Genomic DNA, 21534 nt, shown 5'->3' on the forward strand with positions numbered 1-21534 from the left:
GGGTGCTGAGAGTTAAACCCCCATTAATCGAATACTCATGCCAATCATTTTTTAAAACTTAGATAACCCCCATTAAGGATTGTTAAAACAGTATTAAGAAGCAGACATTACCTTGTAAACACCGTGAAAATTCTAATACACACTCATATAATTTTGCAATGCTATTCCAGTCATTTAGGAACATTTCTACCACTTTGCGTCCGCCTACTGGTTCAGAAAGCGGATTTTCATACGTCAGGTACACGTGTCGTGTTGGACCTACAAGTGAAAATAATGTCGGTTTATGATTTCTGAATTTTGACTCTGTAACTATCTACAAATACTGCAAAGATTACACCTACCTTGCTCCCTAGAAGAAGTATTGGTCAGAGGGCAGCTTGCAAATACCAGCTCTGCTACCCATGTGCGATTATTCCTGCCTTGCAAACGGAAAGTGCAATCAAGAAGTGACTGTTCTAGTGCCTTCTGTGTTTCCTCACAAATTCCTTTACAAGGAGGAATTCTTAAATTAAAAGGAGAAAATGCACAATGAATCAGCCCTACAAGGTTAAATAATTGCAAAGAAAACACTAGTTAAAAAGAACTTGGACAAGTGCGAATATGATTTTGGGTTGAGGAGTCCGCATTCGAGATTTTTAGTTTCAATATTCATTAGCCCCTGAGAAGATCTGCATATATGATCATTTCTGGATGCGCAGGGTTCCAGATGGCGACCAAAATGGTCGCCAATGTGACTTAGAATTGCAAAATGGCGACAAGACTTTGTAGGCTTGTCGCCATTTGCGCCTAGACCCTCCGCTGCTCTGCTGCTTTCATACACGAGACTGACATAGCACGCGCTGCTGTCAGCGCGTGCCATGTTCTCCTCAGCAGCACAGAGGAGGAGGCGGCAGTCCCTCCCCCCTGTACCGCTGCTGCCACCAATAGACTGAATGGAGGGGAGAGGCTGTGGCCACAGCGCCACCAATGAATATCGTTTATGCCTGAATACAAACGCAGGCTGCTGGTGCCGGCCATATCCCATACCCGGCCTCTATGACTGCGCGCTTCGATCCGCCGCTATTAACCCGTTAATTGCGGCGGATCGCAGCGCGCAGTCATAGAGGCTGGGTGCCGGGTATGGGATATGGGCCGGCACCCGCAGCCTGCGTTTGTATTCAGACATAAACTATATTCATTGGTGGCGCAGTGCACTGCAACCTACCCCCAGTATTATAAAGGAAAATCATTGGTGGCGCAGTGCGCCCTTAACCCCCCCCCACCTCCCCCAGTATTATAACTATTATAATCATTGGTGGCAGTGGCCACAGGGTCCCCCCCGCCCCTCCTCATTGGTGGTGCAATGGCAGCTTCTGATCGGAGCCCCAGCAGTGTAAGCCGGGGGCTCCGATCGGTTACCATGGCAGCCAGGACACTACTGAAGCCCTGGCTGCCATAGTCGGCTCCCTGATGCTGTGTGCATAGAGCACAGGGCAGTAGGGAGTGTATGAAGTCCTATTCACCCCGATAGAGCTCTATTAGGGGGAATAGGACAAGGGATGAAAAGATCCCAGGTTCTAGCCCCTAAGGGGGGAAATAGTTATTAAATAAAAAGGTAAAAAAATAAAAAAAAATAAAAAAACACGCACACACAACAAACACCAAAATATTAAGTTTAAATCACCCCCTTTCCCAATTTAACATATAAAATATATAAACAATAAATAAATATTACATATCGCCACACGCCAAAAATTAGGATCGGACTGTTCTATTATGGTCCAGACATTACATAAAATGTGAAATGCACGCGGCTTTTTTGGTGTTTTATTTTTTTCACGTGGTATCAAGTATCGCAATACTTTTTTATGGAATCAAAAGAGAGTCAAAAAGGAGACTTTTGTATTACTTAGCAGTAAAGTCTCTTTCTCGCTCTTCCTTGGGGGACACAGGAAACCATGGGTATAGCTCTGCTCCCTAGGAGGCGTGACACTAAGTGAAAGCTGTAAGCCCCTCCTCCATCAGCTATACCCTTCAGCCTGGAGAAGAGACTGCCAGTTGCGTGTCCAAGTAGTGAAAGATAACCACCAACCGGAAAAAAGAACTGTCGAGCCCCAACGGGGGCAACCAAGCCGGAACCACAACTGTAACCCAAATGAAGGGCGGGTGCTGTGTCCCCCAAGGAAGAGCGAGAAAGAGACTTTACTGGTAAGTAATACAAAAGTCTCCTTTTCTTGCCCATATTCCTTGGGGGACACAGGAAACCATGGGACGTTCCAGAGCAGTCCCAGAAGGGAGGGACCAGAACAAACTAGACCAACACCAGAGGCATCAATCAACTGCCGCCTGCAACACCAGACGGCCTAAAGCAGCGTCAGCCGACGCATGAGTATGCACCCTGTAGAACTTGGTGAAGGTGTGCAAGGAGGACCAAGTGGCCGCCTTGCAAATCTGCTCCGTAGAAGCCCGATTCCTCTGAGCCCAGGAAGCCCCGACCGCTCTAGTGGAGTGAGCGGTAACACCGAGGGGCGGAACCTTGCCCTTGGCGAGATAAGCCTCAGTAACAGCCATCTTGACAAAACGGGCGATAGCAACTTTGGATGCCGCCATCCCTCTGCGCGACCCCTTCGGAACCACAAAGAGCGAGTCAGTACGCCTGAAAGAGCTGGTTACCTCCAGGTAAACCTTGAGCGCCCTGACAACGTCCAGGCGATGAAGCTTCCTCTCCCGCGGGTGGGAAGGACACAAAGAGGGGAGAACGATGTCCTCGTTCAGATGAAAGGCGGAGACCACCTTAGGAAGGAAGGAAGGGACCGGACGAAGAACTACCTTGTCCTGGTGGAACACTAGGAAAGGTTCCAGATAGGAGAGTGCAGCCAATTCGGACACCCTCCGAAGAGAGGTGACGGCTACCAGGAAAATAACCTTGCAGGACAGAAGTCGCAAGGAAACCGTCCGCAGAGGCTCGAAAGGAGAAGCCTGGAGCGCTGAGAGAACCAGGTTCAGGTCCCAGGGCGGTACCGGAGGGCGGTACGGGGGAACCGCGTGAGCCACGCCCTGAATGAAGGTCTTGACAGGACCAAGGGGGGCCAGTGGGCGCTGAAACAAAATGGACAGCGCAGACACCTGACCCTTCAAAGAACTAAGGCCCAGACCTTGGGCAAGTCCGCTCTGCAGGAAGGACAAAACGGTGGGGAGAAAAAAGCGGAGCGGAGGAATCCCCAGATCGGCACAGAACCCCAAATAGGTCCTCCAGGTCCTATAATAGATCCTAGAAGAGGACGGCTTACGGGCGCGGATCATGGTGCGGATGACGTCCGCAGAAAAACCCCTACGTGTCAGGACGGTGGTCTCAACAACCACGCCGTCAAACGTAGGGACCTTAAACGCGGGTGGAAGATTGGTCCCTGAGAGAGAAGATCTTCCCTGGCGGGCAGCGGCCAGGGCGCGTCTGCCAGGAGCAGCATGAGGTCGGCATACCAAGACCGGCGGGGCCAGTCCGGAGCGACCAGAATCACCGAGACGCCTTCCGCCGCGATCTTCCGAAGGACCTTGGGCAGGAGTGGGATGGGAGGGAATATGTATGGATGCGCGAAGCCTCGCCAAGGAAGAACGAGGGCGTCGGCTCCGCAGGCTCCCGGATCCCTGGCCCTGGACAGATAGGCGGGGACCTTGTGATTGAATTTGGAGGCCATGAGGTCCACGTCCGGTATGCCCCAACGAAGGCAAATGGCCTCGAACACCTCCGGGTGAAGAGACCACTCGCCGGGGTCGACGGTGGTGCGACTGAGGAAGTCCGCCGCCCAATTGTCCACCCCTGGAATAAAAATTGCAGATAGGGCCGGGACGTGGGCTTCCGCCCAACGGAGAATGCTGGTGACCTCCCGCATTGCTGCAACGCTGCGAGTGCCCCCCTGGTGGTTTATGTACGCCACGGCCGTGGCGTTGTCCGATTGCACACGAACTGGATGACCCTTCAGCAGATGAGTCCAGTGTCGCAGAGACAGAAGGGCCGCTCTCAGCTCCAGGACATTGATCGAGAGTTTGGACTCCGATGGAGACCAAATGCCCTGGACGGATCGGGGAGGAAACACGCCTCCCCAGCCCAAGAGACTGGCATCGGTTGTAACCACCAACCAGTTGAGCGGCAGAAAGGACCTGCCCAGAAGAGGGGACTGCAACCACCAGCGGAGAGATGACCGCACCGGAGGCGATAGATGGAAGGGATGATCCAGAGACTCCGGCGATTTGTCCCAGGAGGAGAGGATCGCCCGTTGGAGAGGGCGGGAGTGAAACTGCGCAAATGGGATCGCCTCGAAGCAGGCAACCATCTGCCCCAAGACCCGCATGCAGAAGCGGAAGGACGGTCGACGGTGGAGAAGGAGACCCCGAATCGCTCGACGGAGGGTCAGTCGTTTTTCCGAGGGAAGACGTACCTCCGCCGCTTCCGTGTCTAAAAGCATTCCCAGGAAGACCAGTTGTCTGGCGGGAGGAAGGGAGGACTTGGGGAAGTTGATGACCCAACCGAATCTCGCCAGAGTCTCTAGAGTGAGATCCACGCTGGCAACCGCTTGGGAAAGGGACGGAGCCTTGATGAGGATATCGTCCAAGTACGGTAGCAGAAAAACACCCCTGGAACGGAGTAAGGCCAAAACCGGGGCCAGGACCTTGGTGAACACCCGGGGGGCTGTTGCCAGCCCAAAGGGAAGGGCGACAAACTGGAAGTGGAGGTCCCCCACGGCGAATCGGAGGAAGCGATGGTGACACCGGGCTACCGGAACATGGAGGTAGGCATCCTGTATATCGATGGAAGACATGAAATCTCCCTGCTCCAGGGAAGCCACTGCGGAACGGAGGGACTCCATCCGAAACCGTCGAAGGAGGAGAAAACGGTTGAGCTTTTTGAGGTCCAAAATGGGCCGCACCGAACCTCCCTTCTTGGGAACTACAAAGAGGTTCGAATAGAACCCTTGGAACCTTTCCTCTAGAGGAACGGGGGTAATCACCCCCCTGTCCAGTAAGGCTTAAACAGCCGCGGAGAACGCAGCCGCGCTTTTCGGGTCCCGCGGGGGGCGGGAGCGAAAGAACCGATCTGGAGGGAAGGACGCAAATTCGATTTTGTATCCTGAGGACACAATTTCGAGAGCCCAGGCGTCGGAGACGTGAGCCATCCAGATGTCCCTGAAAAGGAGGAGCCGGCCCCCCACCCGGGTGGGTGGGGGCGCGCCTTCAGGCAGAGGACTGCTTTGCTGCGGGTGTGCGGGCAGCCTGCGGCCTGCGCCAGGAGGGCTGCGCCCGAAAAAACGGCTTCCTACGCTTATCCTGGGGAGGGGCCGAAGCGGCAGCTGCGGGGGGAGCCCCAGAGTTCCTGCGGGAGGACCGAAAACGAGACGTACCGGGGCGTCCGCGGGGGGCGCCCCTGGCTTGGGGTTGAGGAAGATGGGTGCTTTTACCACCCGTGGCCTCCGAAATAAGCTCGTCTAGGCGGACCCCGAAAAGGCGGGAACCCGCAAACGGTAGCCCCGCCAAGGAACGTTTGGAGGCAGCGTCTGCTTTCCAAACCTTCAGCCAGAGCTCCCTCCTGACGGAAACCGCCAGGGCGGAGGAGCGTGCAATAAGGGCTCCCGCATCAAGGGAGGCCTCACAAACAAAATTCCCGGCCCGAATAATAAGCTGGGCCAAGGAACGTAGGTCCTGGATGGGGACGTCCGAGTCCAACTCCTGTTCCAGCTGCGCACCCCAAGCAGAGATTGCTTTACCTGTCCAAGCAGAGGCAAAAACCGGTCTGAGAGCAGAACCGGAGGCAGCAAAAATGCCCTTGGAAAGGGTCTCCATGCGACGGTCCTCCGCTGACTGAAGAGAAGACCCGTCGGGAACAGGGATGGCCGTGTTCTTTGACAGACGGGCCACAGGGGGGTCCACCTTGGGTGGGGACGACCAGGTGGCCACGACATCGGCTGGAAAAGGATAGCAAATGTCCAGCTTCTTGGGATTGACAAAACGGGCGTCCGGGCGAGCCCAAGCCTTAGACACCACGGAGGAGAAATCAGAGTGGATTGGAAAGACTTTTGAGGCCTGCCTGGGTCTGATAAAGGAGACGCTAGCTGCGTCAGAGCTAGGGGGGTCATCTTGCACCTTAAAGGTGTCACGAATATCCGAGATGAGTTGACCCATCGCTGAGGCTAGCTTGGACGGCAGGGCCGAGTCCATTTCCAAATCTGAAACCGCCAATTCACCTTCAGAGAGCGAATCCTTTGGAGAGGAGAGGCTCGTCTGAGTGCGCACGCGTGGCGGGGAGAGGGAGGCATCCGAGGAGGAGGCTCGCTCTACTCTAAGACGCTTCTGAGAGTGCCTAGCTCGGGAGGGGTCAGTAAGAAGGGGTAAACCCGCTGCAGCGGCAGAAGCGGTGGACCCGGAGGGCGCGACAGTAAGAGTGGCGTCCTGCGGGGTAGGCGGCCTGTCTATTAGGCGGCCCACGACATGAGTGAGGCTTTCCACGGCCTGGGACAGGGATCTAGCCCAGTCAGGCGGGTCAGAGGAAGCAGGGAGCGACACAGCGGGCGACTGAGGCTGCGGTGGAACTCTGCATGCAGGACAGTGCGGATCAGACTGCCCCCGGGGAAAGGGTTCCCTACAAGCAGTACAGGCATGGTACCAAGGCTTGGCGGCTGCAGAAGGGTCTGACATGGTGGAAAAAATGTTGCCTTAAAGTGGGAGACCCCAGGGCAAAAGGAACGGGGATTACACCCAACAACAGTACTGGAGGCACGGAGGGGGTTAACAGTCCTACCAGACCCGGATGATGCAAGCGGCAGCAGCAAGGGGAGCAGACTGAAGGAGGCTGTGGAGGAGAGGCAGCAGGCACGGGGATGATTAGCTTCAGGATCGGACGCAGAGTGGATTCCACGCAGCACTATGCGATGTGGAGCCCGACGAAACCGGAAGTAGCGGAGCGCTGTGAAGCTCCGCCCACCCCTTGCCGCGCTGAAAGAGACGCAGAGCCGCGCGCGCGCGGCAAAATGATTTTGACCCCCGAGGTGGATGAGTGCCGGCCAGATGAAATGGCGCCGTTCTCGCCAAGAAAACGGCCCCCGCCGCGCCTGATGTGGCAGACGGCCTCCTGCATACAGTCGTCCCCTGAAGGCAGAGTTCGTGCCTGCCGCTAAATAAAGGATTTTGCCCAGATAAAGTCCCCCCCAAATGATACCCGGTACGATATGCCCATGGGGGGGGGGGGGGGGTGGAGGGGGGATGTAGCAGCGGTGGGAGGAAGGAAGGGGAGGCTGGAGCAGCCACTCTCACCATACGCTGTCTTCGCCCTCAATCCATCCAGCAGGGTCGCCCCTTCAGCTACTGGCACCGCAGTGGCAGGAAGCCGGGGGAGGGACTTGGCGTGCGGGCGACCCTTGAGCTGGCGGGACGCAGGGGAGCGAGGCTGCCCTGGTCCACCTTGTCTTCTGTGGGGGAGGCGGCAGTGCGGAATTACCGGCACTGGCGCAACTCAACCCCGGGAGAAACAGAGGGGTCTAATGCGCCTCTGTTGTCCCTGTAAGTAGAAAAAAATCGAATTAAAACAACAAAAAACGCAAAAATAAAAATTATAGGAAAACAACCCTGCATAAGCAGGGGGTGTCTTGCCTCCTTGGACACTAAGCAAAAACTGGCAGTCTCTTCTCCAGGCTGAAGGGTATAGCTGATGGAGGAGGGGCTTACAGCTTTCACTTAGTGTCACGCCTCCTAGGGAGCAGAGCTATACCCATGGTTTCCTGTGTCCCCCAAGGAATATGGGCGAGAAATTTTGGTATCGTGACAACCCTAGGTAAGACATGTCTTTTTTTTTTTTTATCATACCGTAATTATATGTATTTTAAATTTGGCAACTAAAAATGTAAATTTGGCTCCTAAATTTTTCAGGTTAGGAGCCAATGGCTCCTTGATGATTTTTTTTGTCTGGAGCCCTGATGCGTGGCTTCTACCATAACACATGGGGGGAGCATGTGATGCTCTGCTGGTAAAACTATTGACATATTTGATAAGAACTATGGGCATTCATCATAATTAGATATGCCATCAATGTCTAAGTTTGGAATAACCCTTTAGGTTGGTCTTGTTCTGAATGACCACTGAAGATGGGGTGAAATATCCACATGCTTATTTATATATGTAAATATGTTTTATGGATGGCACAATAGCCAAGTACAAGTCAAATTAATAAGGGGTGTCCTGAAGGTATTCTATGAATGTTCTATAATACCTTAAAGCTACTACTCAGATTTAAAAGGGGTTGCACTAAGTTTTGACGTTATCCACTGTCCATGGCAAAGGGGATAACTAACAGATCGGTGAGGGACCAACCAATGTGGCCCCAACCGATCTAAAGAACGGGAGTCCTGTTTCCCCATCTGAAGGAGGGGCAGGTTGAGCATACACACTGCCGCTACATTCATTCTCTATGGGACTTCTGGAGTACAGAACTCTGCTATTTCTGGTGGTCTCATACAGAATGAACAGGACCCCCATTCTCAGGATTGGTGGGGCCCCCAGCAGTTGGACCACCAGTTTTCAGTATGTTATCCTATATGCTGAGGATAGGTGATAACTTAAATACTTGGCACAACCCCTTTAACCTCCAACAACCTCTTGTTCAGATCATATACCCTTAATACTGAAATGAATAGCCTAGCCTTTTGTCCTTATTGTCACAATTTGTTTAGGTACTGTTCACATAATGTTAATGTATATTAAACAGATTCCTCTATGGAGGGGATATGGCATATGCTACCTAAAGGATTTGTATGAAAACGGCATTTTATTTTCCTTCTCACAATTGCAGACTAAGGCGGGTGTTTTGAGGCCACACTTCTTCAGGTATCTACAGTTGAGACATGCCTTACAGGCCCAGCTGAGAGATCTGAAGAAAATCGTATCGGCTTACCCGTTGATAGGGGTTTTCAGGACGCAGGGCCCTCGGGGACTGATATCTGCCATCTACACACATTTACTTATTCTAAAGATATCAACATCTCCATTGACAGCAGAAAGTAAGTGGAAAGGAAATGTGCCTGATCTGACAAGTGAGGAATGGAGTGAAGCACTGGAAGCCCCAGTGACAGTATCTCCGTCCCTTAATAACAGATTGATACAACTCTTTATCTTGAATAGGTGTTACTTGACCCCAACTAGGCTCTTTAAAATGGGCAGGAGAACGCACACGGAGTGCCACAGGTGCTCACAATTAAATGCGGACTTCTGGCACTTAATATGGGAATGTAATTATATTCAGGTTTTTTGGAAGGAGGTGGTGGCTATAGTATCCTCCCTGATTCCAGATTCATTGGTGGTTTGCCCTAAATCCTGCCTATTAGGTATTGTAGAGGAGGAGTCGCGTTCACGATATACACTCATTTTCATTAAGGAAGTTTTGTTTATGGCCAGGAAAGCTATTGCCATTAGATGGATGGCGGACAGACCCCCTTCGATCAGTCAATGGAAAACCATGGTCAACAATATTATTCCCTTTGAGAGGATTATGTATTCTAACAGGGGTTGCTCTCAAAAGTTTCAGAAGATATGGGGACCTTGGTGTGCTTCTCCTGTGACTACTACGGCGGCCCACCTACATTCTGTGACTTAACTAATATGCTTAACTAGATATGTATCTTCAAAGTTTACTAGCGGGACTTATCAAAATTGAATAAAGATAAAACATTCTACTGTACAATATTGACTAAAGATGATCATTAACATGATGTGCGGGGATCAATGGGTAGCGATTTATTTGATATCTGTGATGCTACAAATTGCTCGACTTACCATTGCATTCTTAATTGTAATGTACTACTCTGCAAATTGTAATACAGTGTGAATGTACTGTTAAATATCTTGCCTTTTTATTTTCAATAAAGCGAGTTAAAACAGATTCCTCTGATGGAGGTCATACAGTGTCATTGGTCACCCATGGGATTCTATTGGAAAAAGAGCTCTCCGTGTACATGCCAAATGTATACATTAGAAACACGATGTGAACATAGCCTTACATGTACCTATAACAATTACCCACTTCAGGTATATTTATTTTATATTACAGGCAAATGATTTTGTACTTCATTCCATACATTCAGATTAGATAGATCTTCTTTAACACATAACACAAGTATTGCAGAAAAATACTGCATTTACCTTAGTATTCTAATAGCATGGCTGAAACCATCCCCTTCTATCTGGACACCCTGATGGGGAATGTCCATGTTGGACAACTGTAAAAAACACATGGAAAATAAAAATTACGGTAAGCCAAAAATAAAAATAGTGTTCTGATACAAAAACCTTGGAACACCTTAGCATTGCATATAGTCATGGACTAGGCTATGCTAACGGGCATTTCTAGGAGTGAGTGAGGGGCCCCACTGCGAACGAATTTACTGATTGGGCAGAGAACTCATGAAGAGCTTTGCTTAATCAAAGACAAAAATGTGCAACTGCGATCAAAGACTCAGTCCTTAACTGTATGACTAGTGCAGGAAGGGGAGGCTAAACACAATCAGCACATCACATACAGTATTCTGTCAGAGGTAGGAAAGAATGCTGAAGACTTGGGAGTTGGACCCCAGGTATTAAACGGATGGCCCCCAGGTATTAAACGGCTTATCTAGTTTTAGAACATATTTTCCTGCCCAGAGTAATACAAACACAGCATATTTTGCCTCATATACCTGTTTTTTCATGTCAGCATGTTCTTTTCCGTTTTTGCATTATTTCACCTTAGCAGAATATTTACAAGCAGAACTTCCTGTTTTCATCAACTTCCTCCTGGGTATTCGATCCAAAACAAGCATGCTTTGCTCTGTAATGTTTCTCCAGGCTTGCTCCACTTGCCACACTGTTCTCTCTGCAGTAATCTTCACTCCTACACCTCCCCTCTCAATGTTAGCTGGGAAGAAGGCCCCATAAAACATTACAGAGAAATGCATGTTGGGTTTGGCTGGGAAAACCCAGCAGGAAGCTGATGACAACAGTGGGTTCTGCATGTAAACATCCTGCCAAGATGCAGTGATGGTGAGCACATGGAAAAGAAAGTGCTGATGTAAAAAAAAACGGTATATGGAGCAAAACTTTGATGTGTTTGGTTTCCTGTGGGCAAAAAAAAAAAAAACATGCAAAGTGAAACCAGACTACAGTAGATTGGCCAGCAATAGAGAAGTGATCACTACTTACCTGGCAGATCCAGTGCTGCGGTCACTTACGCAACATGATCGCTGCTGCCAGGTTTCCAAATAGAAGCAGCATCTGCTAGATAAGTAACGATCACTTCTTTATTCTTGACTCTCTGTTATCTGGTTACTTTCTGAAATCCCTCCACTAGACAAAACCACTAGGGAAGCAAATACTGATCTTTCGCTACCTTAGACTACTGTGGAAGTAAGAAATATTCCCTCCACTACCTTGGGAAGCAGGCACTATACTCATATGTCCCATCATTTACAGCCCAAATCACAGGACACCCCCAAAGAGCACATAAAGGTCCCTCTTACTGAAATTTATACCATGTATCAACAAAGGATTATCAACACTCACTTCTGTTCGAAGTCCAATAAACGGCATGTTTGAGTCACACATGGCCACAAAGTGAGAAAGCACTTTATTAAAGGCACATATTTCTCCTGTCCGCTTTGGCTTCTTTAATTCTGGGGAACCCTGATCACCAGAAAGCTGGAAGAAATGAATTTCATTTAGTGATTAAATAGATAAAATAACTAACATAACTGGTGAAGTGGTTTACATGCTAGTGAATTGTATGGCTTAAACACTATCATTATCTTCCTATAAGACTCTTACCATGTTGGTCACAACCGCCCAAAAATTTAGAGAGTGCCTGGAAACAGTGCAAAGTAAAGGAAAAAGGGCACTCACCTTTTCAAAGCAGCTCCACTCCACGCCAGACTGAAAGTGACGACATCCTGTTGGCAGTCACATTGAATGAGGACGCTAACACTTCCAGTCCTTCGTGGATAGAAACCTCTGTGCTGGAACGGAGGAGCTTTGAAAAGGTGAATTTATTTTTTTCCGCCGTTTTACACAGTTTTCAGAAGCTCAATTTTATTTTTTTCTGGGAGGTGGATGATCAGTCTACCCCTTTAAGGGTCAGTTTGTCAGCAGTTCTTACCCCTCAAAACTGCTGACAGCGCTAGATCTGTTTTAACTAGTTGACATGTCACCTAACTATGCAGATTATCATACTAGTTGAACGAGTGTCTGCTAGGTGTTCCCTGTGTGTCCTGCGCTCTCTGCAGTGAACGCTCCCGCAATCCCTCCCTCCTCTGGTTTTCAGTGATAGCTGTAGCCGTCTTCTGGATGGATGCTACCATTTATGTGCAGAGGAACGGGTGGACTGCAGGAAGCCCCGGACACTTTGAATCCTCTAGGTGTTTGTTCCAAGGGCACAAGATGGATTAAATATGTTTTAATATGATCACACATCATCTACATAGCAATGTCAGCAGTTTTAGGCCTCATGCACACGTCCGTTGTTTTGGTCCGCATCCGAGCTGCAGTTTTTGCGGCTCGGATGCGGACCCATTCACTTCAATGGGGCCGGAAAAGATGCGGACAGCACTCCGTGTGCTGTCCGCATCCGTTGCACCGTTCCGTGGCTCCGCTAAAAAAATATAACCTGTCCTATTCTTGTCCATTTTGCGGACAAAAATAGGCAGTTATATCAATGGCTGTCCGTGCCATTCCGCAAATTGCGGAACGCACACGGACGCCATGCGTGTTTTGCGGACCGCAAAACACACAACGGTCGTGTGCATGTAGCCTTAAGGGGTCAAAAAAAAAAGACGGAAGACTTCCTTGAAAATACTTACTTTGCGTTTGCAGCCAGCTTTCCCATGCTTTCGCCATGTTCCATCAAAAGACAGAACGTCAACATTTGTCTTGAATCGCTGTAGCAAAAGAGCAGTTGGGGGGTTATCTTCCCCTTCTGTGTGACTGACCGACAAGAAGTGGTAGCTGTACTCCAGCTCTGTTGGGTTGCTAGGAACCTCAAGCATCTCCACTACCTAAACACACAGAGAAAAGATCAGAGACAAAAGATTTTTTTAATGAAATAAAAATAAAGCATTTTCTGTTTCATCATCCAATGTATGGTTGTACCATGCATCATAACCTAATTTAGGTATTTCACGTCAAGTGTGACGTGAACTAAAATAAATAAATTTTAAAAAAAAGAACAAAGTTGGAGAACAATACTTACTATGTAGTACTGTGGAAGACGTGTAAGCTTGATGAAGAGCTTGTGTTTGGAAAGATTGCTAATAGGATGGTTGGCATAGTTTGTCAAATGCAAAGACTCACTGCACAGAGTGGGTAGATGCTTTACCGAATGCCTACAACGCTGCTGTCCGAGCCAGAATCTGTAGAGAACATATCACCATGTAAACAGTTACTGCATATAAGAATGTCAGGAGCTGGGCTTCTATAATAAAAGCTGTTGTAAGAACCACTGGAATCGACAAAGGTTAATTAGAGAAAATTGCATTGAAGGGTTTGTTCACATCTGCGTTGGAAGCGCCACCAAAAATTCCGGACAAAAAACTGATCCTGAAAGGAAACTGAACAGACTCTTGTAGTCAATGGCTAAGCCCGGATCAGTTATGTGCTGAATCTGTTATTTCCGTTGTTCTGCTCCTATAAGGGATAAATTATAGATCTAGTTCTCTTAAATATCAATTACACTCACTTTAGCTGCTGAAGCCAAGGGATTATTTTTTTCATGTCATCATTGATGGCTTTCTCAATATCATCTAATGAGGTTTGATCTAAAATAAAATAAAACATTCACTTATTAATATAACTGATGAAAACAACCACTAAACATGAACTCACACATAGGCACATACATGAAGGATACAGGGACATGTTAGAGCTCAGATCACAGGACATGGCGACAGAACCAGCCATTAAAGAAATCCCAGTGGTTTAAACAATGCATTATTTAACTAGTTGTTAGATAATGCACCTGGGACGTAAAAACCCAAGAGCAGAATATAAAATCAGTGATACAGTCCTAACCTCAGTATCTGAGGAAAGGGATTTAGGGGTCATTATTTCAGAAGACTTAAAGGTAGGCAGACAATGTCATAGAGCAGCAGGAAATGCTAGCAGAATGCTTGGGTGTATAGGGAGAGGAATTACCAGTAGAAAGAGGGAGGTGCTCATGCCGCTCTACAGAGCACTAGTGAGACCTCATTTGGAGTATTGTGCTCAGTACTGGAGACCATATCTCCAGAAGGATATTGATACTTTGGAGAGAGTTCAGAGAAGAGCTACTAAACTGGTACATGGATTGCAGGATAAAACTTACCAGGAAAGATTAAAGGACCTTAACATGTATAGCTTGGAAGAAAGACGAGACAGAGGGGATATGATAGAAACTTTTAAATACATAAAGGGAATCAACAAGGTAAAACGAGATTTTTGTATAACTTACCAGTAAAATCTCTTTCTCGCTCTTCCTTGGGGGACACAGGAAACCTTGGGTATAGCTCATCTCCATAGGAGGCGTGACACTAAGTGAAAGACTGTTAAGCCCCTCCTCCAGCAGCTATACCCTCAGCCTGGAGCGAGCGACTACCAGTTATGTGCCCAAGTAGTTAAAACAAAGGCAAGGATCAACCAAATTAACACCAACAAGTTAAAACTCCCGTCAGGGCAACCAAAACAATGGGTGGGTGCTGTGTCCCCCAAGGAAGAGCGAGAAAGAGATTTTACTGGTAAGTTATACAAAAATCTAGTTTTCTCGCCCAATTCCTTGGGGGACACAGGAAACCTTGGGACGTTCAAAAGCAGTCCACAAATAGGGAGGGACCACAACCCAAGAAGAATTAAAGCACCATAGGCATTAAGGCACCACCGCCTGCAAGATCAGGCGGCCCAAAGCAGCATCCGCCGATGCATAAGTGTTCACCTTGTAGAACTTGGTGAAGGTGTGCAAAGAAGACCAGGTGGCCGCCTTACACAATTGTTCAGCCGAAGCTCGATTTCGCTGAGCCCAGGAAGCCCCGACCGCTCTGGTAGAATGAGCGGTAACACCAAAGGGCGGTTCCCTGCCCTTAGCACGGTAGGCCTCAGCAATAGCCATCTTGATGAACCGGGCAATAACCACTTTAGATGCCGCCAGCCCCCTGCGCGGACCCTCCGGAACCACAAATAGAGAATCCGAGCGCCGAAAGGGTCTAGTTACATCCAAGTAGATCCTCAGAGCCCTAACAACATCCAGACGGTGAAGATCCCGTTCCCGAGGATGAGACGGGGACGGGCACAGAGAAGGAAGGACAATATCTTCATTCAGGTGAAAAGCGGACACCACCTTCGGAAGGAAATCCGGAACCGGGCGGAGAACCTCTATACGGCGATCCTCAGTGGATTGTAAGGAAGAGCCATCAGCAACGGGAATAGCCGTGCTTTTTGCCAAACGGGCCACCGGGGGGTCGACTTTGGGTGATGACGCCCAGTTTGTAATGCAATCCGCCGGGAATGGATAACAGATATCCAACTTCTTAGGCGGGGTAAAACGGGCATCAGGGCGGGCCCAGGCCTTGGAAACCACCGACGAGAAGTCAGTGTGGAGGGGAAAAACTGCAGACGTCTGTTTTTGGCGAAAAAAGGAAACACTGTTTTTTTCAGAATTAGGAGGATCATCGTGAATCTTAAAGGTATCACGAATATTGTTAATAAGATGGCCCACAGCAGAAGCCAGTTTTGAAGGCAAGGCCGAGTCCATATCACAATCTGAATTAACTAGTTCCCCTTCAGAGGGCATATCCTGTATCGAGGAAGGGCCCGACTGAGAGCGCACCCTTGGGGGTGATACTGAAGCATCCGAGGATGATAGGCGCTCCGCCCTAGACCGCTTCTGGGGTTGACGGGCTCTGGAGGTGTCGCCTGGAGAGAGGGACTCGGACGGGTCAGCTAAGATAGCGGACCCGGAGGGCCCAGCAGGGGAAATATCCGGCTGCGATAAGGGCAATACCTCTGCAAGGCGGCCCACAACGTTAGAGAGGCTGACCACAGCCTGGGAAAGGGATCTAGCCCAGTCAGGGGGATCCAATAGGCCAAGGGGTGACACAACAGATGGCGGACCCTGTAATGGGGCTTTGCAAGCCGAGCAATGCGGGTCAGGCTGCCCTTGAGGGAGGGGCGCCTTACATGCGGTGCAGGTGTGATACCAAGGACGGGCCGGCGCTGAGGGGTCAGACATGTTGGCTGAAGTAATATAAAAGCGTCCAGGCCAGAGGGCTGCAGAGCTAGAAAGGGTCAACAGTCCTACCAGGTCACAGTGGGAGCGGACGGCAACAGCAGCGGCAACAGCAGCGGCAAATCCTGAGGTAAAACCTGAGGTAAAAACGATCCGTCCTGAGAGCAGGCATGAAGAGGAGGCGGGGCCAGCGAGGAGCGGGAAGAAAGACGTCCGCCCCCCCGACTGAATGTCTAACATGTACAGGAGAAGCGGAACGAAGCTCCGCCCCCCGCCGGAACTTTCGCGTGCGCGCGCGTGATTCAAACAAATATGCCGCCGAGAAAATATTGCCCCCCGACCACCTCCTTATACACCGGCGGCGAATGACACACCGGTAGCCGGCAAGAGAAGTCAGCCGGCAGCTGAACACAGCGGCAGCACTGGCCGAGATAACAAAAGGCGGCCCCACAAGGCCGCAGCACCTGAGGTAAACTTGTGCAGTAAACCCTCCCCCACGAGCACCGCTCCGTCCTGCTCCACACACAAGGGGGGGGAAGCCGACAGTAAGCCTTGTAATGTGACAAGGCTAGGCAGAGGGAACACAGAAGTTAAAACCCTAACAGGGGGGGTTGGAACGGCTGCATAGCCACCTCACCAGTCGACGTTTTCATCCTCAGTCCATCCAGCAGGGACGCCCCTTCAGCCACTGGCACCGAAGTGGCAGGAAGCTGGAGAGGGGCTTGCAGGCGGGCGACCCTTGTGCTGAAGGGATGCAGGGGAGCTGGGCTGCCCTGGTCCTCCTTTTCTTCTGTGGGGGAGGCAGCAGTGCGGATAGCCCGCACTGGCGCAGCTCAACCCCGGGAAAACAGAGAGGTCTTTGCGACTCTGTTGTCCCTGTTGAAAAAAGGAAAAAAGTTGAAAATAATAAAGAGAAAAAATAAAATCTTTAGCAAAGACAGCTCTGCAGTGCAGAGAGTGTCTTGCCTCCTTGACACTAAGCAAAAATCTGGTAGTCGCTCGCTCCAGGCTGAGGGTATAGCTGCTGGAGGAGGGGCTTAACAGTCTTTCACTTAGTGTCACGCCTCCTATGGAGATGAGCTATACCCAAGGTTTCCTGTGTCCCCCAAGGAATTGGGCGAGAAAAGAGGAGAGAATATTTAAAAGAAGAAAAACTGCTACAAGAGGACATAGTTTTAAATTAGAGGGGCAAAGGTTTAAAAGTAATATCAGGAAGTATTACTTTACTGAGAGAGTAGTGGATGCATGGAATAGCCTTCCTGCAGAAGTGGTAGCTGCAAATACAGTGGAGGAGTTTAAGCATGCATGGGATAGGCATAAGGCCATCCTTCATATAAGATAGGGCCAGGGGCTATCCATAGTATTTAGTATATTGGGCAGACTGGATGGGCCAAATGGTTCTTATCTGCCGACACATTCTATGTTTCGATGTTTCTAGTTCTGATGCACTATTCCAGGGTTTGTTAGTATGCAAATGGACTTATCTGTGCATATGCAAAGAGGGGTGGCACTAAGTCCCTGGAGCACCAGATCTTCACCACTTCATGGGTCCATTCACACATGCGTAGTGTATTGCGGATCCGCAATAAACCCGGCCGGCACCCCCATAGAACTGCTTATTGCGGACAAGCATAGGACATGTTCTACTTTTTTTCGGAGCTGCGGACCGGAAGATCGGGGGCGCGCTATGGAAATGCGGATAGCACACTGTGTGCTGTCCGCATCCATTCCTGCCCCATAGAGACTGAATGGGTCCGCACCCGTTCCGCAATTCTACAGACGTGTGAATGGACCCTAAACCTACGGCCACTCCCACCTTACCGTTGACAGGCATAGCCTTGGTTGGCCCTGTTAACTCAGAACTGTGTCGTAGTCTCCTATATCAGCACGTACGCAGAGCAGCTGAGTAATGAACAAGTGCCGATACAGGAAAGCACAGCGCGTGCATAGGGTTACAAGAGAGATGCCTGGCTCTGTCAAATAATGGGAGGGTGGGAGTGGCTGTGGGTTCAAGGCAGTGCAGATCTGGTGCTGAGAGGAACGGAGCCCCCTGCTCAGCTAATTTGCATACTTACAGAATTAGTTATAACTGTGGAATGGCACAATAGAAAGATTAATAAAAAGGAGACTTTTGTATTACTTACCAGTAAAGTCTCTTTCTCGCTCTTCCTTGGGGGACACAGGAAACCATGGGTATAGCTCTGCTCCCTAGGAGGCGTGACACTAAGTGAAAGCTGTAAGCCCCTCCTCCATCAGCTATACCCTTCAGCCTGGAGAGAGAGACTACCAGTTGCGTGTCCAAGTAGTGAAAGATAACCACCAACCGGAAAAAAGGAACTGTCAAGCCCCAACGGGGGCAACCAAGCCGGGACCACAACTGTAAACCCAAATGAAGGGTGGGTGCTGTGTCCCCCAAGGAAGAGCGAGAAAGAGACTTTACTGGTAAGTAATACAAAAGTCTCCTTTTCTCGCCCATATTCCTTGGGGGACACAGGAAACCATGGGACGTTCCAGAGCAGTCCCAGAAGGGAGGGACCAGAACAACTAGACCAACACCAGAGGCATCAATCAACTGCCGCCTGCAACACCAGACGGCCTAAAGCAGCGTCAGCCGACGCATGAGTATGCACCCTGTAGAACTTGGTGAAAGTGTGCAAGGAGGACCACGTGGCCGCCTTGCAAATCTGATCCGTAGAAGCCCGATTCCTCTGAGCCCAGGAAGCTCCGATCGCTCTAGTGGAGTGAGCGGTAACACCGAGGGGCGGAACCTTGCCCTTGGCGAGATAAGCCTCAGTAACAGCCATCTTGACCAAACGGGCGATAGAAACTTTGGACGCCGCCATCCCTCTGTGCGACCCCTCCGGAACCACAAAGAGCGAGTCAGTACGCCTGAAAGAGCTGGTCACCTCCAGGTAAACCTTGAGCGCCCTGACAACGTCCAGGCGATGAAGCTCCCTCTCCCGGGGGTGGGAAGGGGAAGGACACAAAGAGGGGAGAACGATGTCCTCGTTCAGATGAAAGGCGGAGACCACCTTAGGAAGGAAGGAAGGGACCGGACGAAGGACCACCTTGTCCTGGTGGAACACTAGGAAAGGTTCCAGACAGGAGAGTGCAGCCAATTCGGACACCCTCCGAAGAGAGGTGACGGCCACAAGGAAAATAACCTTGCAGGACAGAAGTCGCAAGGAAACCGTCCGCAGAGGCTCGAAAGGAGAAGCCTGGAGCGCTGAGAGAACCAGGTTCAGGTCCCAGGGCGGTACCGGAGGGCGGTACGGGGGAACCGCGTGAGCCACGCCCTGAAGGAAGGTCTTGACAGGACCAAGGGGGGCCAGTGGGCGCTGAAACAAAATGGACAGCGCAGACACCTGACCCTTCAAAGAACTAAGACCCAGACCTTGGGCGAGTCCGCTCTGCAGGAAGGACAAAACAGTGGGGAGAAAAAAAGCGGAGCGGAGGAATCCCCAGATCGGCAGAGAACCCCAAATAGGTCCTCCAGGTCCTATAATAGATCCTGGAAGAGGACGGCTTGCGGGCACGGATCATGGTGCGGACGACGTCCGCAGAAAAACCCCTACGTGTCAAGACGGTGGTCTCAACAACCACGCCGTCAAACGTAGGGACCTTAAACGCGGGTGGAAGATCGGTCCCTGAGAGAGAAGATCTTCCCTGGCGGGCAGCGGCCAGGGCGCGTCTGCAAGGAGCAGCATGAGGTCGGCATACCAAGACCGGCGGGGCCAGTCCGGAGCGACCAGAATCACCGAGACGCCCTCCGCCGCGATCTTCCGAAGGACTTTGGGCAGGAGTGGGATGGGAGGGAATATGTACGGACGCGCGAAGCCTCGCCAAGGACGAACGAGGGCGTCGGCTCCGCAAGCTCCCGGATCCCTGGCCCTGGACAGATAGGCGGGGACCTTGTGATTGAACTTGGAGGCCATGAGGTCCACGTCCGGCATGCCCCAACGAAGGCAAATGGCCTCGAATACCTCCGGGTGAAGAGACCACTCGCCGGGGTCGACAGTGGTGCGACTGAGGAAGTCCGCCGCCCAATTGTCCACCCCTGGAATAAAAATTGCCGATAGAGCCGGGACGTGGGCTTCCGCCCAACGGAGAATGCTGGTGACCTCCCGCATCGCTGCAGCGCTGCGAGTGCCCCCCTGGTGGTTTATGTATGCCACGGCCGTGGCGTTGTCCGATTGCACACGAACTGGATGACCCTTCAGCAGATGAGTCCAGTGTCGCAGAGACAGAAGGGCCGCTCTCAGCTCCAGGACATTGATCGAGAGTTTGGACTCCGATGGAGACCAAATGCCCTGGACGGATCGGGGAGGAAACACGCCTCCCCAGCCCAAGAGACTGGCATCGGTTGTAACCACCAACCAGTTGAGCGGCAGAAAGGACCTGCCCAGAAGAGGGGACTGTAACCACCAGCGGAGAGATGACCGCACCGGAGGCGATAGATGGAAGGGATGATCCAGAGACTGCGGCGATTTGTCCCAGGAGGAGAGGATCGCCCGTTGGAGAGGGCGGGAGTGAAACTGCGCAAATGGGATCGCCTCGAAGCAGGCAACCATCTGCCCCAAGACCCGCATGCAGAAGCGGAAGGACGGTCGACGGTGGAGAAGGAGACCCCGAATCGCCCGGCGGAGGGTCAATCGTTTTTCCGAGGGAAGACGTACCTCCGCCGCTCCCGTGTCTAAAAGCATTCCCAGGAAGACCAGTTGTCTGGAGGGGGGAAGGGAGGACTTGGGGAAGTTGATGACCCAACCGAACCTCGCCAGAGTCTCTAGAGTGAGATCCACGCTGGCAACCGCTTGAGAAAGGGACGGAGCCTTGATGAGGATATCGTCCAAGTACGGTAGCAGAAAAACACCCCTGGAACGGAGTAAGGCCAAAACCGGGGCCAGGACCTTGGTAAACACCCGGGGGGCTGTTGCCAGCCCAAAGGGAAGGGCGACAAATTGGAAGTGGAGGTCCCCCACGGCGAATCGGAGGAAGCGATGGTGACACCGGGCTACCGGAACATGGAGGTAGGCATCCTGTATATCGATGGAAGACATGAAGTCTCCCCGCTCCAGGGAAGCCACCGCGGAACGGAGGGACTCCATCCGAAACCGTCGAAGGAGGAGAAAACGGTTGAGCTTTTTGAGGTCCAAAATGGGCCGCACCGAACCTCCCTTCTTGGGAACTACAAAGAGGTTCGAATAGAACCCTTGGAACCTTTCCTCTAGAGGAACGGGGGTAATCACCCCTCTGTCCAGTAAGGCTTGAACAGCCGCGGAGAACGCAGCCGCGCTTTTCGG

The 21534-nt window shown here is 50.9% G+C and overlaps 1 protein-coding gene across 2 annotated transcripts in view; it reads right to left on the reverse strand.

Annotated features, from left to right (window-relative positions):
- MED14 (mediator complex subunit 14) overlaps positions 1–21534 on the reverse strand; it is an 86865-nt gene that overhangs the window by 26740 nt on the left and 38591 nt on the right. For both annotated transcript variants that reach the window (XM_040423795.1, XM_040423796.1), the window contains exons 12-18: positions 13718–13796; positions 13232–13391; positions 12843–13037; positions 11554–11688; positions 10159–10235; positions 342–502; positions 112–258 (exon numbers count right to left, since the gene is read on the reverse strand). In XM_040423795.1, the coding sequence (XP_040279729.1) occupies positions 112–258; positions 342–502; positions 10159–10235; positions 11554–11688; positions 12843–13037; positions 13232–13391; positions 13718–13796 (954 nt within the window). The remainder of the gene's footprint in view (positions 1–111; positions 259–341; positions 503–10158; positions 10236–11553; positions 11689–12842; positions 13038–13231; positions 13392–13717; positions 13797–21534) is intronic.

Source organism: Bufo bufo, chromosome 3, assembly GCF_905171765.1.
Source record: "Bufo bufo chromosome 3, aBufBuf1.1, whole genome shotgun sequence".
NCBI lineage: Eukaryota > Metazoa > Chordata > Amphibia > Anura > Bufonidae > Bufo > Bufo bufo.